This window comes from Macaca fascicularis, chromosome 1, assembly GCF_037993035.2.
Source record: "Macaca fascicularis isolate 582-1 chromosome 1, T2T-MFA8v1.1".
NCBI lineage: Eukaryota > Metazoa > Chordata > Mammalia > Primates > Cercopithecidae > Macaca > Macaca fascicularis.
The window spans coordinates 214,895,336-214,919,428 of NC_088375.1; the positions used below are offsets into that span (position 1 = coordinate 214,895,336).

The 24,093-nt window shown below is 48.9% G+C and overlaps 2 protein-coding genes across 3 annotated transcripts in view; one reads left to right on the forward strand and one right to left on the reverse strand.

The window, feature by feature from the left end:
• On the reverse strand, positions 1 to 7,382 carry UBXN10 (UBX domain protein 10). Of its 2 annotated transcripts, none has more exons than XM_005544557.5 (2): positions 7,339 to 7,382; positions 1 to 2,968 (listed from the first exon to the last, which is right to left on the reverse strand). In XM_005544557.5, exon 2 carries the CDS (start codon positions 2,951 to 2,953, stop codon positions 2,111 to 2,113), a length of 843 nt encoding a protein of 280 aa, XP_005544614.1. In that variant the 5' UTR covers positions 2,954 to 2,968; positions 7,339 to 7,382; the 3' UTR covers positions 1 to 2,110. The 2 variants fall into 2 exon arrangements, with proteins under 2 accessions (XP_005544614.1, XP_005544615.1); XM_005544558.5 differs by having other exon boundaries at positions 6,972 to 7,382.
• PLA2G2C (phospholipase A2 group IIC) overlaps positions 7,046 to 24,093 on the forward strand; it is a 24,219-nt gene continuing 7,171 nt past the window's right edge. The window contains exons 1-4 of the mRNA XM_015441517.4: positions 7,046 to 7,132; positions 16,607 to 16,721; positions 19,303 to 19,447; positions 21,587 to 21,690. Of these exons, the coding sequence (XP_015297003.1) occupies positions 16,682 to 16,721; positions 19,303 to 19,447; positions 21,587 to 21,690 (289 nt within the window). The 5' untranslated portion in view covers positions 7,046 to 7,132; positions 16,607 to 16,681. The remainder of the gene's footprint in view (positions 7,133 to 16,606; positions 16,722 to 19,302; positions 19,448 to 21,586; positions 21,691 to 24,093) is intronic.

Here is a 24,093-nt window from a genome sequence, read left to right on the forward strand (position 1 = left end):
TCAGTTTCACACAAGTTGGTTTTTATTGTTAGTAACATCATCTTTTGTCCAAAAAAAAAAAGTTTATTATGATGGTTTGAGTCTAGCTTTATTCATATATCCTAAAATATTTCTATGCTTATGCCTTCCACTTTTTCCCAACCCCAAAATTCTAAGCTCACCAGCAGCAGCAAATCCTAAGCGTAGAAGATTCTAACTCCTTCAAGCTTGCTCCATTTCACTCAAGTTTTCTAAAGCTTTCCTGTCTGGAGAAATTACCAAGTCCCAGGTGGGTGGCATTTTATTCTTACCACGGAGTAGGTGTGATTTTATGGGAGGCTCTTCCCCCAGCCTCCTAGATCAGACGTAGAGTTACATGCCCGAGTCCTGGTGGGAAGTGAAATTCCTGTACTTTTAGGTTCTGGGCTCAAGTTCCCTCTGCTGTGGTCATTAACGGGAAGAGGTGGCCAGTTGTGTGGGCCTGCCCGAGGCACCACTGGCCCCAGCTGACCTTTCCAATCAAAGGAATGGCTGACCAAACCAGGATGGTATTAAGAAATTCTGTAAAACGTTCAGAAATAACCTATTCTAGAGTGATCTGGGTGGTGTGGGATACAGTTAGGACAAGGCCAGCCGCTTTCTTCTGAGCAAATGGCAGTGGTGCCCATCTCCACGGCTAAGCCTCAGTATGCAACAAAAACACTCCCAACCATGCACCTTATCTGAGCACAGGATGCGCTTGTTGCTGGGGTAGCCACATTTATATGCTTCTGGAACTCCTGATTCCTGCCTTCTCTCTGTATACCCAGGAGGCGGGGGTACACACCAGAACTCAGGGCTTCGTGATGACCAAGCTCTGGGGGAACAACATGCCCAGAACGTCTGAGTGTTCCCTACTCTGAAGGATGATTTGGCCATAAAAGGGATCAGATGAGTCATGGAGTCTGGCTGAACTTGCAATAGAAGAGAACATTGGCAAATCGTCCATATCATCACTTCAAAGTTGGAAACACAAGACTCCATGGTCTTCAAAGCAGCTCAGGCTAAGACAGGCTGATGTACTTCATGACGGCCAACCAGATGCTTGGGGCACATGGTCTTTCAGTACAGGCACAGCAGAGTAACACCAGACCAAGGCACCTCCCTCCTCCTCCAGAGGTTCTAAGTCAGAACAGGCACCTCTGTCACAGCTCCAAAGGACACTCCATGTTTGAAGTGGGCAACACACAAACTGGGGAATAAAACAACTGCTCCAACCCCAGATAAGCCAAGGAAGTTGTCAGTACAAACCCGTTTAGACTTAGAGGTTTGTACATTTTAAAAACAAAAGATTCCATTACTGACAAAAACAAAAGAAATCAGATTGCACTGGCTTTTTCTGTTTTGGAAGATTTCAGCCCACAAAGTAGCTACCAGAAGTTGTAAACCTAGTCAGTCTCTATTTAAAAGTAGCTACTGGGTAATCCATGCTCACGGAAGCAACTTACTTTCAAGCTCTAGAACTATTTTAGAAAAGCTGATGTTTTGGGGGAAGAAAACCCATTCTTCCCTTCGATGCCACCTCATACAAATAATAAATCCCTAAGAAACTAACCATGCATGGCCAAGGGCTACTTCCAAAGACGGGGTCAACAAGTATTTCTTTAAAATACTTGCAAGAAACACAAATGCCAGTTAGATAGTTCCTACACCCTGGTTATTTACCAGACTAGAATCCACTCTGGGAAGTGTTTAATCCTGCATCAAATACAGAAAGGAAAGCATTGGCTTCAAGAGAATCAGAGTTCACTGTAAAGGCAAGCTGGTGTTCCAAAAGGACCATTAGTTTAGAAGGACCCCAAACTCTGGAAAGGAGAAGTCGTGATCACCACTGTTTCAGGAACAGCCTTGGTAACTTGCCAGTTATGCTGGTGGCGGAGAGAATGGAACAGCTGGAAGGGAGCCTTCTCAGCGCACTTGGCGCAGGCACAGATTTCACTGCTTCAGAGGACACGCAGTGGAAACGAGAGTCCCACGCTTCCCAGTTGCACCAGGTCCACATGGCACTTGAAACAGGCTGCCTGGGAGGCCACGACGCCCAAGCATGCTCCTTTGCTCAGAGACCCAGGACCTCAGCTGGGTGGCTGTAGACTCAGGGCCACCCTTCCCCATCTTCCAGTGAGATGCCCAGCACAGACTTGTGGGGGATTCGGCACTCTTGTAGAGATTTGGTGAGGTCAGAAAATCGCCTCCTGGGCACCTCCATTGTTTCAATGCTGCAGTGTCGGTAGGAGGTTTTGTTTTTCTGTTCCGCCACAGCAACAATGGTTTGCAAATCATCAGTTGGCCGGAAATGGCGTACAAACCTTTGGCCTGTTGGTGATCTGACAGCAAGCAGCAACCTTGGTTCTTGGTCCGATGGTTCCTCCAGGTTTCCAGCCCTGGAAGAGCCCTGTTTCTTGGTTCGGATGATGAATTTCCTCTCCATGGCAAAAGCTTGAGCTCTGGAATCTTGTTCACTTGTCTTCATGCTGCAGGTCTCCTCTTGGTAAAGAGCCTGGATACTGCTCAGTTGCAGTGAGCTGGCCTTTTTGGCGACGCTTTCCACAGCCTCCTCCTCCGGGTTCTTTCTGTTGATAGAAGGAAGGACTGGATACTTATTGAGAGAAGAGGAAGCTCCAATGGGAACTTGCTGCAGCAGCTCAGGGATCTCGTCAGAAGCTCCCTGGTTTGGAGATTTGGGTGCACAGGCTCCTGGTTTTTGGCTGCTTGGCGACTCATAGGGAATGGCTGGAGGCGGAGATGGTATATGATGAGCGCACACCTCTGCGCCCTGGGATTTTTGCAGACTTGGTCTTGTCCGTCCCTTGGCGGACTTGGGCCTTATCATGTGCATATTTAGTGAGTTTGGCTGCCAAATGAGGTTGTCAACTGCTGTGCTGACAACAGTGCTACACTCAGGTGGTGCTATATTCACAGGGGCTTCTGTGGCCATTGCTTCTCAAGACCCCTAAGGAAGCAGGAAAAAAACAGGAGACCGTGGGTTAAACTTCCTGGGACTCCTAGATCCAAGCCATTCCCTCCCTGAGTGCCCAGAATAAGCACAAATTTCTGGCATCTAGAAAGGGGCACCAGCTGCAATTTATTCATTCAGGCATGCATTCATTTATTTTAGGCACTTGGGAGGCATCAGCGAAACGAAGTCCTTGCAATGTAAATCATTATAGTGAGGAAAGACGGGGGTTAAACGCCACAAGTAAATAGACATTTTCAAAGAGTAACAACTGCTATCAAGAAAATAAAAAGTATTGCACCTAAGCATGATTAAGGTGGGGGACTAATTCTTACTCTTGTAGGAGGGGGGAAGTTTCTGGTAAAAACCAGAAAACCTGCTGTGTTTCAAGAAAACTTCATTTTTGGACTCTGAAATTTGAATTTCAGATAATTTTCATGTGTCACAAAATACGCTCTTTTGATTCTTCTTCAATGATTTTAAAATGTGAAAGCTATTCTAAGTTCATGAGCCACACAAAATAGGTGACAGGCCGGATTTGGGCTGTGGGCCATCATTTGTTGGTCGCTGTCCTATAGCAACTCTGGGCATATGCTAATTCTACAGATGTGTGAGCCAGAAAGGTAGAGTGATTTCCTGATGGTCACACAGCCAGCTGGTGGCAGAGCAAGAGATAGGACCCAGGTCTTGTGACACCCGGTCCTGTGTCCTCTGTACCCATACAAGCTGCTTCCTGAGCCCAGCACATCACATTCTGTATGTCTACTAGCTGCTCACATTTCCTTCTTTCTTTCTTTCTTTTTTTTTTTTTTTTTTTTTTGAGACAGAGTCTCACTCCATCACTCAGGCTGCAATGCAGTGACACGATCTCAGCTCATTGCAATCTCCGCCTCCCAGGTTCAAGCAATTCTTGTGCCTCAGCCTCCCGAGCTGTTCAGACTTCTGTCTTCCCAGCTACCTGATAGGCACCCTGGGGCCTCTGTATCTGGATCTCCCACCAAGAGTCTATGTGAGTCCTGGTTAAATCCGCCAGAAGCAATGAACTGAAGCATGGTGGGAGGCGTGAACATTTCTCTGTGCAGACCCGGAATTGCTAAACCATGACACCTCCTCTTTCATTGCCATCTTGGTGGCCACTTCACTAACACTACTACCAGCACCTCCTCCTCCCAATCTCCAGTTGCATCTTTCCCTAAACATTGCAGACATCTTGTTGGGCTCCCTGCCTCCCTCTGAGTCCTGACCACCACTGTGACTCCTGACTTTTCTGCTCACAAGTGAACCTGGCCTCTCCTAGCCTTCTAAAGACCTTCTGGTGACTTTCCAGTGATTCATGATCCCCAAGAAACAGCATATTTGGGAGCAAAGGACAGAGGACTGGGTGTCACAAGGTGTGGGTTCAATTTCAGCTTCTCTGCCACTGGCTAGCTACCTGATCAAGGGGCAATCACTAGACCTTTCCGGCACAAAACTTTCCTCATCTATCAAATTAGCTAAATGATCTTAGAGGTATTACTTAAATACCTCAGAACATCAGTCTTTTTTTCTGTAACATGAGGATAATAACATGAAATAATGTAGGTAAGGCGAGAAGCACCAGGCTTAGTGCATGGTAGAAACTTAATTAAACGTTAAGGGATTTTGTTGTTGTTGTTGTTGTTGTTGTTTGCTTTGGGTTGTCTGTTTAGTGCTTTCTGTCTGCTAAATTCAAAAGCCTTCCTTGTTTTGCTCTAGAAATTTTCCCCTGTGTCCTTGGTGATTCTACTCCTAGTCAACCAGCTGGGTGAGTCCTGAAACTCATGCCTGCCCTGTCCACTGCACAGAAACACAGGGAGGTGGATTGCAATGAGCTACCACCTATTCAGTTGCCTCAAAAACGTGAAAAAAAAATCCTGAGTTGATCACTTCTCTTCTAATTCTACATTTTACTTACCTCAAATTCACTTCCCGTAGAATGATTACTTCCTGCAAATTCATTCCTTTCATCACAAAATCTTCAATGTAATCTGAGCCTCTCAGGGTATGTATTCTAACCTTACCATTCCGTGCATGTAACCACTGCTGCCTAATTTTAGGGAGTATCTGCTTCCTCTCCACTCAAACCAGGACCAAACAAAACACAGCATCCCTGTATCTTCCTGATGTCCTGCTCAATTCAAAATCTGGGACAAAGCTACCCTCTTTTAAAGGCCTCTATGTCGGCTGCATTCTACTCACAGCCTGAGTCTCTCTCCACTCCCCATTTTCCACTTCTCCCTCGTCTTTCACACCCAGTCTGGCTGCTAGTAGCTCAGGAGCCTTCTCCTTAGCAAAGTTTTGGCATCAAAAAAGACTGCCCATCTCCTTGTTAATTTCATCTATTTTCTGATCAACTGTGAAGAATGTGTTTTTCCCCCTTTAGTCTCATTCTCAAGTCTTTCTCTGGCAATTAGCAGCTCTGCACTTTCACTCAGGATGGCAGGAGAAGGTCATAACTGTCCAACTGTTCTGCCAAAGATAAGCTCCACAGGCAAACCCACGCCCCTCTCGGCCCACCCTCCCCACTTGTGGAATGGCTATTAATTTGCCACAGCTTCTACAGAATTATCACAGGCTTGGCTTCCAACACCCACACATGCCTCAGGAAGGTTTAGCTGTCAGTGAGTTTGGTAACTTAGAAACCTCTTCCTTAACAACTTTGATGAGGAGAGTCATGTGTTCTCACAGGCTCTCTGAGGGATTATTTTTAACAGTAAAACTTGAGTATGTGCATGCACTTTCTATACCTTTTGGTTCTATATAATTATCCATGTTCAGGGGGTGTCATATTCAAGACACCCTGGTCATAAGATAACATGACTGTGAGCTATCTCAGAGAAAAACCTCAATTATGACTAATTCCTAGGAGCCCACTCATGGTTATTTAGAGACTAACACCTCCTTCAGGTAAAACCATTATATCCAACCTGCTTTCATAACCCACTGCCTCCTCCCGAGCACAGGGACCATCTGTTACACGGAGGGAACACCAGCTCTCCCCAGCAGCCATCACATAGGGATGGGGCGGTTGGGGAAACAGGTGTCTGGGGATCTGGGCCAACTGTGCCTTTATATTCACACGTCGGGTCCTGAACTCTGCCCGCCGCCCTCAGTCCAGGAAGGCTCCTAGCAGCAGCCATCATTATCCCTGCTCAGTTCATTTCACCACCTCTAGGCCTGGCAGCCGCTCAACCACAAACTGATTTGACAAGATCTAGGCGTAGGCATCTACCAAGCTGCCAAGCTGAATAGGCGAGTGGCCTGTTTACTTAAACACAATAGCTGCGCCCCAGAGGCCTGCTAGGAGTCAGGAAGCAAACACTGCCAACTGTTTCCAAGAAGTTGCCAGAAGGGCAGGTGCCCATTCCTTAAGATTCATCAGCAAATCAACTGGAAAGAAGGAAATGTGGATGGGGGAAGCTAAAGCAGGGCTCCTGCTTTCTAAGGGTGCCCACCACCCACCACAGGGTCAGACCACCCTATTTCACTCACAACCCAAATCTAAGCCTACAGTATATGCAGTAAAATATAACCACCTACATACCATCTGCTGGTATATACCAAGATACATACATTTGAATTGGTCTTTTAAAACTGTATCAGTTAATCCTATCCGTTGCCACTCCCCACCCCCAACCCACACCCCCACCAGGCTTTCAGGATAAAAATGCTCTGAAGAACCAACAGGAGATGGTGGTTGGCCTGAGAATGAAAAAACTCTGGTACCATTCCCAGTTCTACCCCAAACTAGTGATTAGAATACACTGTCCTATGCAGAGTGCCACACTGAACCACAAGCCACCAAGTGATCAAATGTTTGGAAAGAGAATTAGGGATGATTCCAGAGACAGAAGGGCAAGGAAGTGGTGGGGGTAACTCAATTATGTCCAAGTTCCAGCGCCCTAGAAGGCAACAGGCTTAAGGGGTGGAGGAGGGATCTGGGGGAGGGGCGAGAAAGAGCGTTTAGAAAGTGAGAACTGACTTCAGTGAAAGAGCACAGGACTGGGGGAGGGTCCATCTGGTTCCGGTCTCTGCCCTGCCGGAGACTGGGACGTCCTTTTCTCTCCCTGGGTCTGTGTCCCCATCGCTACATCCCAGCCTGGAGGGCATGGCCCAGCGGTTGCATAGGTCCCTTTGGTAAAGGTGAGCTCTGGCCAGGCTTGCTTTGCCTCGGGAGCAGACTTTTCTCCAGGTTCCTCGCCTGTCTCCCGGGGTTCGCGTCCCTGGGGCTGGGGCTGGGGAGGCCCTCAAGGGTGACGTGCTGGGGGCTCGGGGACTGGCTTCTCCCGGCCCCTTCCAGGCCTGGCGGAGGCCAAGGGCAGGCCGCCGGGTCTGGCAGCCGCGCTCACCTAGCCGTTCCGCTCCATCCGCCGCCTGCGCCCAGCTCTGTCCCGCTGGTAAACAGCCCTGGTCTCCCGGGCAACGCCGCGGGGTGGGGGGCCACGTGCTTCCGCCGTGACCGGAACCGGCCTGGGTCGGGTGGGGTCCAGTTGGGTCTGGTCGGGTCGGGTCAGGTGGGGTCGGTGGGGGCCGCTGGGCCAGGAGGGCGGAGGCCATGAGCTCCAGGTCGGTGGATTGCCAGCCGTATTGCCTGGCCTGGAGGCGACAGGGACCTGCGGCCTCCTTCTCTCCTCCTCTTCCTAGCGTCACCTGCCTCTGTTTCTCGCTGGGGAGAGTGTCTGGGAGAAGGAGAGCCCTAGCCGGGGCGTGGAGGCGCGGGGAGCAGCACCACTAGTCTCAAACCCCGTTTCTCACTTTGGGTCAGGTCCTGAGCCTCTCAGTGTCCCTGGTTTTAAAATGAGGCTGTGGGACTGATGGATTCTCGGAACCCTAGACTCTGAGTGGATGCTTCTAGGGTATCTGAGTTGCGGGGAGCAGGGTCCCCATCCTCAGTACAGCCCTTTCAGTGCCAGATCCCTGACCTCCTCATTTTCACATCAGCCTCCCACCCCGGGCCACACTGGGAACCTTATCAACAGCATCTGCACCTCCTTTGATGTCCCCAGCCACAATCTCTTCCACTTCCAGCCGCTTGAGTCACTTCTGCTGTATCTGTTTTTCACCATCTTTGGGCTACCTGTCCATTGCTGTCTCTGCTTTCCCCCTTGCTATCAACCTGCTTCTTCCCTATCCTGGCCCATCCCTCAGCCTTCTCAAAAGGATCCTCCCTCCCCGAGTCCTGCTCTCCTTCCATCTGATGAAACCCCAAGCCAAATCAGTCCGCCTACACATGGGTACTGAAGAAGTCTTGGCCAGCCACACACCTTGGTGTAACAAACACGAGGTTTCTAACCTCAATTAGACCATCAGCCCTGCACTTCCATCCCCGACCAACCATTGGGTTCTCTCTCCCTCCTTTCTTCTTTCTTCCATTTTTTTTTTTTTTTGAAGGGGAGACAGGGTCTTGCCCCTTCACCCAGGCTGGAGTGCGGTGGTGCAATCACAGCTCACTGCAGCCTGGACCTCCCCAGCTCAGCCTGCCTTGTAGCTGGGACTACAGGCGTGCATCACCATGCCTGGCTAATTTTTATTATATTTTGTAGAATAGGGTTCTGCCATGCTGCTGAGGTTGGTCTCGAAGTCTTGGGCTCAAGTGATCCTCCCGCCTCAGCCTCTTAAAGTGCTGGGATTACAGACATGAGCCACCTCACCCAGCCTCTGCTTTCTTCTCAATAGCTATTTCAAAACGTCGTTTTGCTCCCGAAACCTCCCACCTTTCCCTCTCCCACCTCCCTCCCTCCCTCCTCCCTCTTAGAAGACACCTTTACTGCCCTCTTCAGAGAAAAAATAGAAGCCATCAGATGGAAACTTCCTCAGCCTTCTGCCATCAGGCCTGCAAACTTGCCTGCCTACGCTTCCTTGTTTTTCTCCCTCCCTCCAGTTCTAATGTCTTCTGATTCTCTCCAAGGTGAATTGCTCCTCCGTGGGTGCTTGGAAGCCCATTTCTGACCACACATATACACACCCTCACACTCCCTCTGACCCTAGAAGATTCCTCCCGACCCTCCCTCATCTGCCTAATTCCCGTCGTTCACCCTTCAGGTCCCAACCTCATGGATGAAGTCTTTCTTCCAAGGTGGAATTAAGATTTCTTCGAAAGAAGCCTTAACTGGACTCTTGTCTGCCAAGCTCTGTTCTAGACTCATGGGATACGCAGATGAATAATTTACTGACAGTATCATTAGAAGATAATGTTAGTAGACGTGCACGAACCATAAATTCAGGCCAAGCATGGTGGCTCATGGCTGTAATCCCAGCACTTTGACAGACCGAGGTGGGAGGATCACTTGAAGCCAGGAGTTTGAGACCAGCCATGGGCAACATGGTGAGGCCCTATCTCTCCAAAAACAAAGAAAAAAAGAACGATAGATTCATTATCTAGCATGTGGCAAAATATTTGCTGTCTGGTCTGTCCTGGACATGTGGACACAGGATTGCGACAGGAGCGCAATTCTAACCGTCTTTCAAGACGTTCACAATCTGGTTGAGAGAATGCTTTTCACGCTGATGAACAGTTACAAATCAGATTATTTTCAATACAATTTGAGCCCAGGGTAGAATAGCAGGCACAGGCTGGACACGATTAGGTGCCAAGTGATTAGCACAGACAAGGCAGTTCTTTGGGGGCCGTGAAAGAAGATCATTTCAGTGGTGGTGTTTCTGCTCATCTCAGAAGGGAAGGCCGTGACCCGTGGGAGTTGCTGGGGAGGGCCTGGGCTGGGCCCAGCCTCTCGTTTGAGTTGCCCCCTCACACACTCTGGTCATCCAGGAAGCTTCTGTGGCCCTCAGAATGTGTAAAAGATGGTGGTTTTAGGAGCTGCTGGTTTTGCACCTGAGTGCTGGCGGCTTATTTCTTGTTAATGATTCTGTCAAAAGTGTCTTAGCGATGCTCTTCAGCCCTTCAGCGCCCACCCAAAAAAGATTAAAGTGGATTCTTCATCAGCTATTTTAAAATCACCTAAGAATTATGCAATCCTTTGGAGAATCAAATTGGCTTCTCACCTCGTGTGTGTGTGCGTGTGTGCGCACGCGTGCCTTTGCCAGTGCACAGTGAAATGGCGGTCTGTTTAATGTCAGCAGTACGTGCAGTTAATGTCAGCAGTACGTGCAGTTAATGTCAGCAGTACATGCCTTTCGCTCTGCAGTGTTGTGTAATGCACAGCCCCAGGGGGAGGCAGGAGAGGAGGAAAGGAAGGCGCCAGTCCATTGCTGTGCCTCTGCTGCCTTTGTCCCCGACCTTCTATAAAGAGGATATCTTCAAAGGATGGACCCCATAATGCCTGGTGTCTGGCACATACCCAGAGTGGATCTCAGTAAACATGGGCAGAGGTCATTGCCCTGCCAGCTGAAATGTAGACTCACCTTCCTTTCCAGCCATGTCCCGATCTACTCTCTAGCTCTCTCCCTGGGCTGCAGCCAGCTTGCTCCCCAGATGGGCCCCAGCTTTTTCATCTCCAGTGTCTTTGCTCATGTCTACCCCACCCTGCTCCCTTCCTTGAAGTTAAGCCAAACTGACTGATCCTCCAAGGCCCATCTTAAAAGCCATCTTTTCTGTGAAGCCCTTTCCTGACCACAGCCTCCCCACAAAAGCTCATGTGCTCTCTCTGGTCCCCTTCGGTCCAGTGGAACATGCCCAAGATGGCGCTGTGCACCCTCTCTCAGTCAGCTCCTTTCATCTTCACAGTGCTCCTTCATGGAGGCATCATAGCCCTTTAGAAAACAATGGAGCCTCAGGGTTCCCCCTGGTGAATGAGCAGCAGAGCAATTTTACAACCACATCCAGCTGTTTCCAAAGCCTACCCTGGACCCCAGAGTCCCACCCTCAAGCTCCTCACCTGCATGTTCCCCCATGGCCCTTATCTGTACTGTCCATTGCACTGGTCGTAGGGACCACAGGCATGGCCTCTGATGCCAAAGCTTGAGTCTGAATCCTGGCTCCACCACTTGCCAGCTGAAGACGTTAGGTAAATGATTTACCTTCGCTGGAATCCAGTTTCCACATCTCCAGAATGGAGATGATAAGCACAGGATTGTTGTGCAGCTAAAATGAGAAAACACATGTTCCAAGGGCTTAGTGAGGGCTAACTCTCATCACATCATCTTCACTTACAGTGTATATCTCCTTCAGTAGGTTATGAGCTCCTTGAAGGCAGGAACTTGCCTGTCTCAGAATCCCCTGCTTTGCCCACACAGTGCTTACTTTGTGATAGGTACTCAGCCATGATGATGGTGGTGCTGATTCCAAGGCTAGCGTTTCCACTGAGTGATCCAGCAAGCTGCTTATTGGTATCCTCCCCAGCCATATTTGGCTTGGAGTTCAAATGACCTCCCCAGGGGCTGGCTGAAGGTGGGAGCCCCAGTTTCTTAGCAGCTTGTCCTCACAGAGTGGTTGGCCCCATTTAGAATTAGTGACTTCTAGATTTCAGAGTCGATAGCCAGTGTCCTGCTCTGCCTGTCCTTGGTCTCATTAGACATGTGGATTGAGATCATGGGTAACCTTTAAGCAGAAGGTGAACCAGGTGGATATTCTAGTAGCAAGGCCAAGAGGCTGGCAGTTAGTCATGGCTCCTGTGATCAGCTTCCCGAGGGGATCTGCAAGAAGGAAGTTTCTGGATGATGAAACTTAACCCTTGAAGTACAGTCATGGGCCACTTAACAATGGGGATACATGCTGAGAACTTCATTGCTAGGCAATTTTGTCATTGTGCAAACATCTTGGAATGTGCTTACCCAAACCTAGATGGTCTAGCCCACTACACAGCTAGGTTATATGGTATAGCCTGTTGCTTCTAGGCCACAAACCTGTACAGCATGTTACTGTTCTAAATACTGTAACACAATGGCAGTTATAACACAATAGTACGTATTTGTGTATCCAAACAGATCTAAACATAGAAAAGGTACAATTTAAAATATGGCATAAAATATAAAAAAGTGTATGCCCATATAGGGCAGCTACCTTATAATCTTATGGGACCACCGTCGTATGTGTGGCCTGTCACTGGACCAAAACGTCATTATATGGTGCATGACTGTACCGCAGTTTTTTATTATTTTCCCCGTTTTGTTGGAAAATATCCAAAAATATATAGCCTACTTTCCAGTCTTGTTAAGCAGAACGCATCAAACACTGTAACTCACCTTGGCTACTGTTGGCCAAGTGTTTTCACCTTCAAGAGCCTGTGGAATCTTGCCGGCATTCTGTGGGGGGCCAGAATCATTGTCTGCACCTCTCCGGTGGCGGAAGCTGAGGCTCAGGTAGTTTAAATCTGTCAGGAAGTGGCAGAACAGCTCCAACCCCTTTCTTTGACATAGGCTCCTGAGTTCGTTGCTCTCCGCCCTTGCAGTCTCTTGCACAATGCTACCTTTCCTTGGCAACTTGCAGTCAATAATTGTGCTCCAGGTGCACTAGTTTGATGTGGATGGAGTCAACTGCCCCAACACACAGTGGCCCAGGCTCCTAGGCTTCATTGATTATCGCTTTAATCACCCCTCTCTTACCTTCCTATTAAGAGAAGCTGCTCTAACTCCATTCCTGTCCGGCTGCTGGGCCTGATAAATGAAGCTGAGCAGCCTGTTGGAATTGCATCTAAAATGAGAGTCTAAGAGTGTTGTGATACTTGCTTCACTGCTTGGGTTGTTTTGGGTTTTGTCTTCTCGGTGGTGTTTTGGATAGACATGGAAGCAGGAGAGCTTTCAAGGATTAGGAGTGCCAGCTTTGGAGTCAGACACACCTGGGGTTAAGTCCGCGACCCGTCAGTTTGCAGGGCAAATGACCTGACCTGTGCCAGCTTCAGTTACCCTTATTGGTAAACTGGAATTAATTGTATATGTCTCATCGGGAGGATTCAAAAGGATTCAAGGAGAATCCTGATTCACATCCTGTGCTTAGCCTCCTGTTGGTACTCGAGGGCTTGCAGTTATTGTTTTTATTTCTGTAACTTGAAGTATGATAAGACTCCTATCACTCATTCTCTCATTCATTCATGCCTCAAATATTTATTTACTGCCCGTCTCTCCATGCCTAGTTTCCTTATCTGCAAAACGAGGGTAATAATGGCACTTATCTAGCCGGGAGATGTGAAGATTTGGTGAGTAAATATATGCAAAGTGCTCAGAACCCCTGCAAGGCATAACATAAGTGTGATATATACGTTAGCCATCATCGTCAGTAGTATTAGTTCGTGCCAGGCACTGTGCTAAGAAGGCACTAGGGATAAAGAGGTGAACAAAACAGACATGACCTCTGTCCTTAATGAGCTTGCAGGCTCCATCCACCTTGTTTTCTCTATGGGGAGGAAAGCCAACCAGTGTTTTATCACTGTTGATAAAAGCTGAATTGATGGGTCCAGCAAATGACCCAGATGGTGGCTCCTAAGGACCCTGCAACTTACTGGCTGCTGCCCTAGGGGCTGGCGTGGGAGGCAATGCCATGCTTTCTACATTCTTGCCTCTCATCAAACCTCTGGCCCTCTGGTCCTGTGCTCTTACTTTAGCTTCAGCACAGTTCTAGGCAGCCCCAAATGACTCATCAAATGGAGAGAACCATGCCTGAGTCATAGCTGTGAAGGTCAGTGCATGAAAATGCCCTCAAACCTTCAAAATGCCACACAAACGAGAGGTCTAGGCAGAGAGACTGGCAAGGAGGAAGAGCACTGGATTTGGAAAAGGGACCAGAGTTTAAGTCCTGGCCCACCTCATAGCTGTGTAGATTTGTTCAGGTTACTTCGCTCTCTGAGAATTGGTCTCCTCCTCTGTCAAATGTGAATGTGATAGAACCCGCCTGGTAGGGTTGTAGTGAGGAGTAAACAGGAGCAGAGCATAAACTTAAGGAGAGTTTAGGCCTTCTCAAATACCACGTCTCCTGGGAAGATTTCTGTGACCTTCTCAAGAGAGTTCACTGCTCCTTCCTCTGAGCTCAGAGGCATTTATTTATACAACCACTGGAGCAGTGCTCCTCACTCCACATGGATGCAGACTGAGGTCCCTAGAAACAGACTGACACAAAAAAGTATGTTGCTGGGAGGTTGCAGGAGATACAGCTGTCGGGAAGTGAGCAAGGGAAGAATGGGGGGAGGGAGAAGCTGACATGCAAGGGATAAGCTGACACAGAGGGAGAAGCTAACACAAAAGGGAGAAGCTGGAACAGAGGGAGAAGCTGACACACAATAGAGAAGCTGGCACAGAGGGAGAAGCCTACGCACAAGGGAGAAGCTGACAAGAGGGAGAAGCTGAACACACAGAGAGAAGCTGACACACAAGGGAGAAGCTGACACAGAGGGAGAAGGTGACATACAAGGAAGGGAGAAGCTGACACACAGAGAGAAGCTGACATAGAGGGAGAAGCTGACACACAAGGGAAAAGTTGACACAGAGGGATAAGCTAACACACACACACACACAGAAAACCAACATAGAGCGACAAGCTGACACAGAGGGAGAAGCTAACACACACACACACACAAACTGACATAGAGGGAGAAGCTGACACAGAGAAGCCAACACAGAGGAGAAGCTGACACAGAGGGACAAACTAACACACACACATATAGAGAAACTGACATAGAGGGAGAAGCTAACACACACAGAGAAGCCAACATAGAGGGAGAAGCTGACACAGAGGGACAAGCTAACACACACACAGAGAAACTGACATAGAGGGAGAAGCTGACACACAAAAGGGAGAAGCTGACACAGAGGGAGAAGCTGACATAGAGGGAGAAGCTGACACACAAAAGGGAGAAGTTGACACAGAGGGAGAAGCTGACACACGCCCACAGAGGCCAACATAAAGGGAGAAGCTGACTCAGAGGGACAAGCTAGCACACACACACACAGAAACTGACATAAAGGGAGAAGCTGACACAGAGGGACAAGCTAACACACACACACAGAAACTGACATAGAGGGAGAAGTTGATACACACAGGCAGTTGCTGAGGCCACAGGGAGCTCTGGGGCTGGGACTGCCTTTCAGAGCTATCCTGAAAAAGGCAAGGGATGGCCCTTTAAACTATCACCCCAACCAGGGATTGGCTAGAGACTCCTACTTCTGTCTTCCCTGGGAGGGGCCGTAACCGTGGGCCACGCGGTACCTGCAGCAAAGGGTGGTTCCCAGTGAGGGAGAGCGTCAGCAGCTGCTGGTACCCTAGCCCTGAAGAGGGGGCCTGCCAGGACTGTGTGAAGATTCGGGAACTAATGGAGAACCAAGCAGAATTGCTGCCCACATGGGGCTTTGGGGCTATATTTGGTCTCTGTTTACCTATTTGGTCTCTCCAGCCAGCTTGGCAGCCTTCCTTGGGTCAGAATGTTCTCATTAGAAGAGCTCATAGTTGGTGCTTAATAAGAGTCTATTGGATTTCATGACCAGTAATGCACCCAGGTCCCTTTCTGTGTCTCTCTAAAGTGTCATCACCTGCTCATTCAAAAGAACGAGCCCGTTTTTCGTGGGCTAAACCTGCACATGATTATTTTTTTAGACTCAAAAGAGAAAAAGGAAGCAAGCCTGTAGAGACAGAACCTAATTAAAAAACATCCCGCACAGCAGTTGAAGTGAAGGTTGGCTGGGACCAGGCCTGGTCAGGGCCGGGCCTCGCAGCATCCACCAGAATGTTGCCAAAGGGGGAAGATAGCAAAGACACCCTGGTTAACTCTCCCAGGGATCTGCAGCAGGATGGTCATTTTGAAGTTTTCCTGGGAAGCTTTGCCACCAGGTGTAAATCTAGCCCAAGCTCTGCACCTGCCAAATTCTCTATTGTTTCACACTCCAAGTCCTGACATTACCAGATGTAGCCTGATTTATGATGGGGCTATAAAGACTGATCCCTGGCAGTTCCATGGCAGGGCTGCAACCCACATTCTCCTCCACTGTCCTCATATGGGTATCATTACCCATACTAATCGGAATATGAATTCTGTGTCTACCTGTGACTGCATTTTATAGTACAAAACGGTTTTACTTTCATTATTCCAGCAGGTCCCACAATGGGTCTGTGAAGGAGACGGCTATGTGATCGTGAGGAATTTGTTCAACCTCCCTGGGTCTCAGTTTACCCATCTTCAAAACGATAATAGAACCTCAGAAGGAGTTGTAAGGGTTAAACCGTATAATACCTGTGAAGCCCTTAAAATAAAGGCTTGAAATTATTGACAGGAATTTCTAGTCTCACTCTACAGGAGAAGAAACCAAGATGCAGAGAGGTAAAGTTGATGAATAAGATGCCCGGGTATCAAGGAAGGAAGGCACTGTGGGACTAGATGCAAACCGAGCTAGGCATTCCTGTGTGGGATTTCTATTACGAACAACATAGATGCCTTTCCAGCTTGGGGAGCAGAGGAAATACGGACTCCTCAAAAGAAAAAAAGAAGAGATGAAGGGATGATGTTGCCAAAGAAAGAAATTTGGAAAAAAAAAACAACATTTGCACTTTTAAAACCATGGAACCCTTCTTATTTTTATATGTTCAGGTCTAAATGCCAGAAAGGATACCATATTCAAAGGGAATGAGATTTGAAAACGATTTCTTTGAGTCCTCTGCTGAGGTCTTTCCAAGGCACTGCAATTAGGGTTTTGCACCCAAATACCCTTGCCTCATTTTGGTCGTTTTGTCCCGAACAGAGGTTCAACTGGGAGACCCCTCACACACAGGTGAAGGCGTGGCCGTGGAACCTCAGATCCCCGGTCTCCTCAGAAATGAAGGTCATTGCCGTCCTCCTCCTCCTCCTCTCCTGCTGTAAGTAGAGGGCTTGCTGGGACAGCACCAGGCTTCTGTCTTCCTGTTCATGTCAGTGGGAGGGGGGACTGTCCAGGTGGTACCAGGTGAAGGAAGTCACAAGTCACTCAGAAAAGAATCAGGAATGGGCCGGGCACGGGGCTCACGCCTGTAATCCCAGCACTTTGGGAGGCCAAGGTGGGCGGATCACAAGGTCAGGAGATCGAGACCATCCTGGCTAACATGGTGAAACCCGGTCTCTACTAAAAATACAACAAGTTAGCCGGGTGTGCTGGCAGGCACTTGTGGTCCCAGCTACTCAGGAGGCTGAGGCATGAGAATGGCGTGAACCCAGGAGGCGGAGCTTGCAGTGAGCTGAGATCACGCCACTGCACTCCAGCCTGGGCGACAGAGCGAGACTCCGTCTCAAAAAAAAAAAAAAAGAACCAGGAATGGAACGGGCTCCCCCCAACGTCCTCTTGCTTCTGTTTCTGCTATGAAATGGGCTGATCCCAGTGTTGGGATTTTATAAAGTGTCTAGGAAATCAGAGGTTGCCAACCATTTGCTAGAAAGGGAGTTTGACTACTATTTTATGCCCCTCTCCCCCAAGAGTCTCTTTTCCTTTGGATAATAGTAGCCTTTATTTAAGGCCATTTGGATTCAGAACAAAAATGCAGACATACATCCAGCTAATTTAAGAATGATTAATGCTTATCAGAAAGACATTTTTATGGTGACTTACGGGATAATTGGTAGCTATAAGTCATTGCTTATTGCTTACCTCTGCAAAGTGAAAAAAGACCTACTGGGAAACAGTTTGGGGTCTATTGGAGACTCACAGACTCCTTTGCTGGATTGGTAGAGTGGAGGTTTGTCCAGATCCATTTTCCTGTCTCTTTCAATTGCGTCACAATAACTTTTGAGTCCCTAAGTCAAAGATGTCAAAAACAGACTTCCTTTCCCCACAGTGAGTAGTGGAACTTACACTTTTCAAGGTGATAGCGCAGGAGGATACCCGTATGCAGGGATGACCGCCTCTGCAGCCCCTCAGTCTGAAGATCAACCCCTGAGTGCGGCTCCAGGGACTGCTTGGGCAGCAGTGACCACTCCTGGGCTTCTTCCCCTCACACCCCTGTTTAGACTAAACACAATAGTGAGATCGAAGGCTCCTGAGCAAACTCCCCCAGACTCTATTTCTGTTTCTCTTCTTCAAGTTCATGTCTTTATTGTATTTTTATTGCAAATTTACAACATGCTTATAATTAAAAAGTAAAATAAATGAGTATATAGCAACAAGGTAAAGCTCCTCCTCATCCTCCCCAGACCCTAGTGTTTTCCCTACCTCCAGAGGTGGCCACTCTTAAGAGTTTGATATACATCCTCTATACAACCTTTACACACGCACATGTAAAACACCATAATAGAAATGGAACACAGGCTGGGTCAGGTGCGGTGGCTCATGCCTGTAATCCCAGCACTTTGGGAGGCCGAGACAGGCAGATCACCTGAGGTCAGGAGTTCGAGACCAGCCTGGCCAGCTGGCCAAGATGGTGAAACCCCGTCTCTACTAAAAATACAAAAAATTAGCCAGGCGTGGCAGCGGGCACCTGTAATCCCAGCTAATTAGGAGGCTGAGGCAGGAGAATTGCTTGAACCCGGGAGGCAGAGGTTGCAGCGAGCTGAGATCGCACCATTATACTCCAGCCTGGGCAACTACAGTGAAACTCCATCTCAAAAGAAAGAAAGAAAGAAAGAGAGAGAGAGAGAAAGAGAGAGAGAGAAAGAAAAAGAAAAGAAAGAAGGAAAGAAAGAAAGAAAGAAAGAAAGAAAGAAAGAGAAAGAGAAAGAAAGAAAACACATGCTTATTGTGCAAAGACATGAGACAGCAGAGATGTATATAAAATGAATGTTGACTGTTTCTTTCTCTCTCTTCAATCCCAATTGCCTAGAGATAGTGCTATCAAGTGTAGTTTATTTTTGAGACACATAATTTTGTTATTATCCCCCTGTCAGCGGACATGTGGGTGGTTTCCAATTTTTTTATATCACAGATAATGCTTCAGCAAACCACTTTGTGTATGCATTTGTGCCCACTCTCATAAGCATCTTGTAGAAGCAAAAACAGCTGAGTTCATGTGTACTTGCCATTTAAAAAAATAATAATTGAGGATACCTTTCCTGCCTCTTAAGTATTTTGTTTCTCCTGCAAGATAGTAAAGGCCTGATGACATCTGGAGGGACTGGCATTTCTGGCTTTGAACTTTTCCCATTCATGTTGCATCAGACCCGAGGGTGTTCTGCCTAGGACGGTGGTTTCCTGCCTTGAGGGGGAAGACTATGGTTGATGGGAGAGCCTTGTTCCAAACCTCATGGGAACTGGGTATTCATCCGGGTTAGCAAAAAACTAGCTGTGTTACAGGAGCAAATCTGAACTTATTTTCTTCCCCAGGAAAAGGGCTAATGATTCCAGCTATGCCCTTTGCACTTCGCTTTGGGGATCTGGTGATATTTCGAATTCTCAGCATTCTAGTAAGGGGAGGGGACATCAAGGCAGCATCGTGCTCATTGCAACTTCCTTCTTCCTTGTTTCCTCATCGGCAGTGGCAGCCCCCACCCACAGCAGCTTCTGGCAGTTTCAGAGGATGGTCAAACACATCACGGGGCGGAGTGCCTTCTTCTCGTATTACGGATATGGCTGCTACTGTGGGCTTGGGGGCAAAGGGGTCCCCGTGGATGACACTGACAGGTGGGTGCAGAGGCTCTGAGGCCACCTATCATTTGTTTTGCATTAAAGTTCAAGCTCGAAGCCAGAGAGAGGGTGTTAGAATTCTTGCATGGCAAGTAACAGAAAACAATTCAGGCTAATGGAAGGAAGAACTGAACAGGATTCGGAGGATGGGTCTTGAGAAACCCAGTGTCGGGGCCAGCTTCCTGAGTGTGTGATCTGTGAAGTTTCACAGGGCCCAACACTCATAAGGGCCTAAATGTGGTTTGCTGCTCTGCTGCCGCCATCTTGAAATTCTTAATAAAGGGCCCCACATTTTCATATTGCTTTGGCCTCTGCAATTATGCATCGGTCCTGCCCAGAGCTCTAGAAGCTGTTTCATCCTCATAGTAAAAGTGCTCTGCTTCCAGCTCTCCAGCTTTTAGGACTATAGGCACAGCACAACTGACTCACTAGTCCTAATTCCATATTCTAGGAGAGGGAATCCAAGTGGCCCAGTTTGGAGAAGTTGTCCATCTGGGTGAGGTTGCATGGCACAAACCTGCTTCCCAGGCCTACTCCAAAGGATGGGGGTAGGGGAGTGTGAGTTCCTAGAAAAAGTAGAAGTGGGTGTCATGTGGTGAGTGTGTGTGTGGGGAGGTAAGAAACGGGACAGTTTGCGTGTCATTTCATTTGAAGAAATAAGAAAGCAAAATGTTCCTTGCCACATTTAACCTAGTGTGGAGAAACATGTCCCCACAGTGGGGCCTTAAATATCACTCCTGGAGCTCAAGCCTTGTGAGTTGGGCTCTTGGAACCGTGGGAGGACCTCAGAGCCCTGGAAGGTCAACTGATACTTACAAAATGCCCATTATATGCCAGGCACTGGGACTTAATTTTTATTGGCACAATTCGATTGGCCAATCGATGTGCCAATTCGATTGGCACACGAACTTAATTTAATTCTTTCAGGGAATGCACAAGACAGTGATACCAGCCCATTTGACAGGTGAGGACAGTGAGTTGCTAAACCACTTCCCGAAGGCAATGCAGCTTCTAAGTGGCAGGGTTAGAATTGAACAAGAATTTGCCTGTTTCAAAGTTTGTCCCCTCTCCTTGATGGTCTGTAGCTCCACTGTCAAAGTCCAAAGGCTGATTAGAAATTGAACATCATTAGTCAAAGCTGATCAACAGCAGAGCCCTCACTTGCAGATGGGAATGGCAAGAGACGGAGACTGAAACATTTTTCTTGGCCTTTCAGGCCTTAGAATCCAAGCTTAAGTTTCTGCCTTCCTGTGCCTTGAGCAGTGGCTGAGGACTTGGACTGAGCCCATTCTCCAGATGTTATTTCTCCTGCAGTGCTCTCCCATCCAGCCCCCAGCCAATTCTGGGTGCCAAGAGTAGGACTATCTCTGCTTTTGCAGACAGTTGTCTCCTCAGAGACCATCACAGTGCCTGGCGCACAGTAGGTGCTCAGTAAAAAGTGTTAAATGCGTGAATGGACCCAGATTTGTGTCCTGGGTCTGTCATTTTCCAGCTGTCTACGTTTGGGAAATGGGCCTCTCTGAATCTCAGTCCCTCCCCTACAAAAGGGAGACAATGATTGTACTTCATAGGTTTCTGTGAGTAGCTAATGAGATAGCAACAGATACTAGAGAGGGCTCAGGAAATGCTACTGGTTATTATTATTATTTTTTATTTTATTTATTTTTTGGAAGACAGGGTCTTGCTCTGTTGTCCAGGCTGGGGTGGAGAGGCTCAATCACAGCTCACTGCAGCCTCTGTCACCCGAGCTCAAGCAATCCACCCACCTCAGCCTCCTGAGTAGCTGGGACCACAGGCTGGTGCCACTACGCCTGGCTTTTAAAAAAAAAAAAAAAAAAAAAAAAAAACCTAAAAAACGTAGGAGGTCTCCCTGTGCTGCCCAGGCTGGTCTCAAACTCCTGGACTGAAGCGATCCTCCTGCCTCATCCTCACAAAGTGCTGGGATTACAGGCATGAGCCACCACACCTGGCCTGTTTTTATTATTATTGATAATTCACCTCCCCACCTTCAATGCCTTCTTGCCTAGAGGAGGAGGCAGGTGAGCCCTTTCTAGTCCCCAGATAAGGTCCTCCAGCAGATTCCCGAGGGACCCACTTCCAGGCACAGCCCCTCATTTCCCTCTTGTCTCGCCCCAGATGCTGCCAGGCACATGACTGTTGCTACGAGAAGCTGAAGGAGTCCAGCTGCCAGCCTGTGTTGAACGGCTACCAGTTCCACATCGTCAATGGCACAGTGGTGTGTGAGTAGCCTTTTCTGTATGGAAATGTCTTTTAACCTGGGCCTTTCCTTAACATTCACCTCCTCTTTGACCCAGAGATGTTTTAGAAAATGAAATGCTTCCAAGTTCTTGGAAGGAGGCAATCCTGAGCTTTTCCCTGATGCTCCAGAGCTTCTCGGAGTGTCTGTGCTCATCCTGCCCTGGTCTCTCCCGCCCATGGGTGTACTTCCTGAACTCTCTGGGAGGCCAGAGCCCTGCAGATAGTACATGCTCAATACATACTTGTTCACTTGAGCTTACACTGAATTTTGAAGCTTCCCTTGACAACTGTTACTGTTGATAACGTGTTTCCTTGTTTCTGTCATGTGTTAACAAAACAGCTCAGCTGTCTTCCAGTTGGACAAATATTTATTAAGGGTGACTGTATGCCAACCACTAGGAGAGGTGCCACCAGGGCCACAAAAGCAAATAGGTGGGAAGGGAAGGGGGACTCACGTGTTATTGAGACCGTTCAAGGAGCCATGTGGACAAGTGGATCAAGTGCCCTGCATATGGGCCGTGGCCCTGGCATCCGGGGCGTGTTCTACTGCTGGTAGAGTACGGGTATGAGCATGGTAATCCCGGTCTAAACAGCAGGCACATTCGGAGGCACTGGGCAGTGGCCTTTGGTGAGTACCATCCTTTCCAGCATAGCCAGGGTGGGTCCTGGGGTCCCGGGCTGGGAGGGTGAAGAGCACCGAATAAAGAAGTGGCCCTTTACAGCGAGTGGCTCACTTCCTGCCTGGCCTCGTGGGGTTGCATGAATCGCTTTCCTTCCCAGGTCTATTTGTTCACAGCTGTGAGTGCGCCTTGGAGTTCCTCTGTTTCCTCCTGAGGTCAAGGAACCACCACCTCTCGGCCACTCATCCCCTAGGGCGGGAGATACATCCTCAGTCCCGTGGTGGGTTCTAGGGCTCAGACTTCCGGTCTCCTGAGCTCCCCGCACCCACCACTCCAGCTCGGCACACACCAAGACCCAGAGTTAGGACTGTGAAGTCTCCCTGGAACCAGCTGTGTGGGTTGGGGGCTCGGACCCCTACACCGGGAGGACCTGCCTCAGTTTTCAGCCTGCTTCTTGGCCTGCACTACCCACTGCCACCAGGACGTGGTTGACAGGGAAAGAACCTTCTTTTGTTCCCCATGTGAGCTCAAGGAGACTGAGTTGGAGCTCTCTGGTGTGGTCCTTCTCAGGCCTAAAGCAAAGTGTCTTTTCTGTGACACCTCCAAGGCCATGTTCAGGAGAGGGGAAGGGATCAGGGTCTGGTGGGAGGGATGGGGAGAGGGCACTGGAGAAGTTGGCTGCCAGGAACCGAGTTTCCCATAGCCTCTTCCCACCCGTCTTTGCCACAGGGGTGGGGATGCCCGGCTGGCCCAGCCCAAGCCTCCACCCTGGGCTCCTGTGGACTGACTGCACTTGCCAGGGCTGGCCTGGGCTCTCTGTACCCAGGGAAACTTCTCTATTCAACGCTCTTCACCCTCCCAGCCCAGGACCCCAGGAGATGAGGGAGAGTGGAGCAAAGGTTGAGGAGCAGAGGCTGGAACCCCAGGCAGTGGCACTGCTGGGCGGTGGTGGGAGGTGCCGGCAGAGGCTGGGAGTTGGACCAGAAAGTACCTGGCCTGGGCTGTACTTTCTTCCCACGTTACCCCTGCAGAGCAGAAGCAGCCAGTTGCTCCTGAAGCCTTGATCAGGGCTCCTGAGTCCAGAGCCCTGCTCAGGGCACTAGCGTGGGAGGAGGCTTCCGCATCAGTACCAGGGCATCAGCACCCGCCTCCCCAGCTGACCCAGCCAGTGAGGACCAGGCCAGCCTCTGTCATCCCCATCCCCACCTCGCCAAGCCCCTGCCTCCAGGAGCAGGGCTGAGAGCCAGGTGATCTGGGTTCTAATCCAGAGTCTGCTGCTGACACGTGCTGAGCCCCAGGCCATTGATTTACTTGCCCCAGTATTGAGTGAGCATCCACTGGGTACCCGCCCAGTGCTGGTGCTGTGCCAGGGGCCAGGGGCACAGAATAAAGCAGACCCAGTCCCTGCTCTTCTGGCGTTCACAGTCTTGTGGAAACTCCAGAGCTAAAGTGCCCTTAGAGATCGTCCAGATCAGTCCCTCCTTGTTGCAATGAAGAGACTGAGACCCACAGAGGGGACGAGTTTGATCCAAGAAACGGACAAGATTAAGATGCATGTGTCTTGAAACTTTTCAGTGCTCTGGAACATACCGTCTGGCCTGAGTTGTGTGGGCTTTGGTTTTCTCATTCATGAAATGGGTACAATAACAGCAGCTACAGTGTATGAACCTCTGTGGTAGATGCTGTACACACAGCACCTGAACTCACATGATAAACCTCTGAGGTGAGCATTATCTCCCGTTATCAAGGAGGACTCTGAGGCTC

Excerpts from the sequence above, each read along its gene's own strand:
- UBXN10 (XM_005544557.5), bottom strand. The coding sequence starts at position 2,953 with ATGGCCACAGAAGCCCCTGTGAATATAGCACCACCTGAGTGTAGCACT.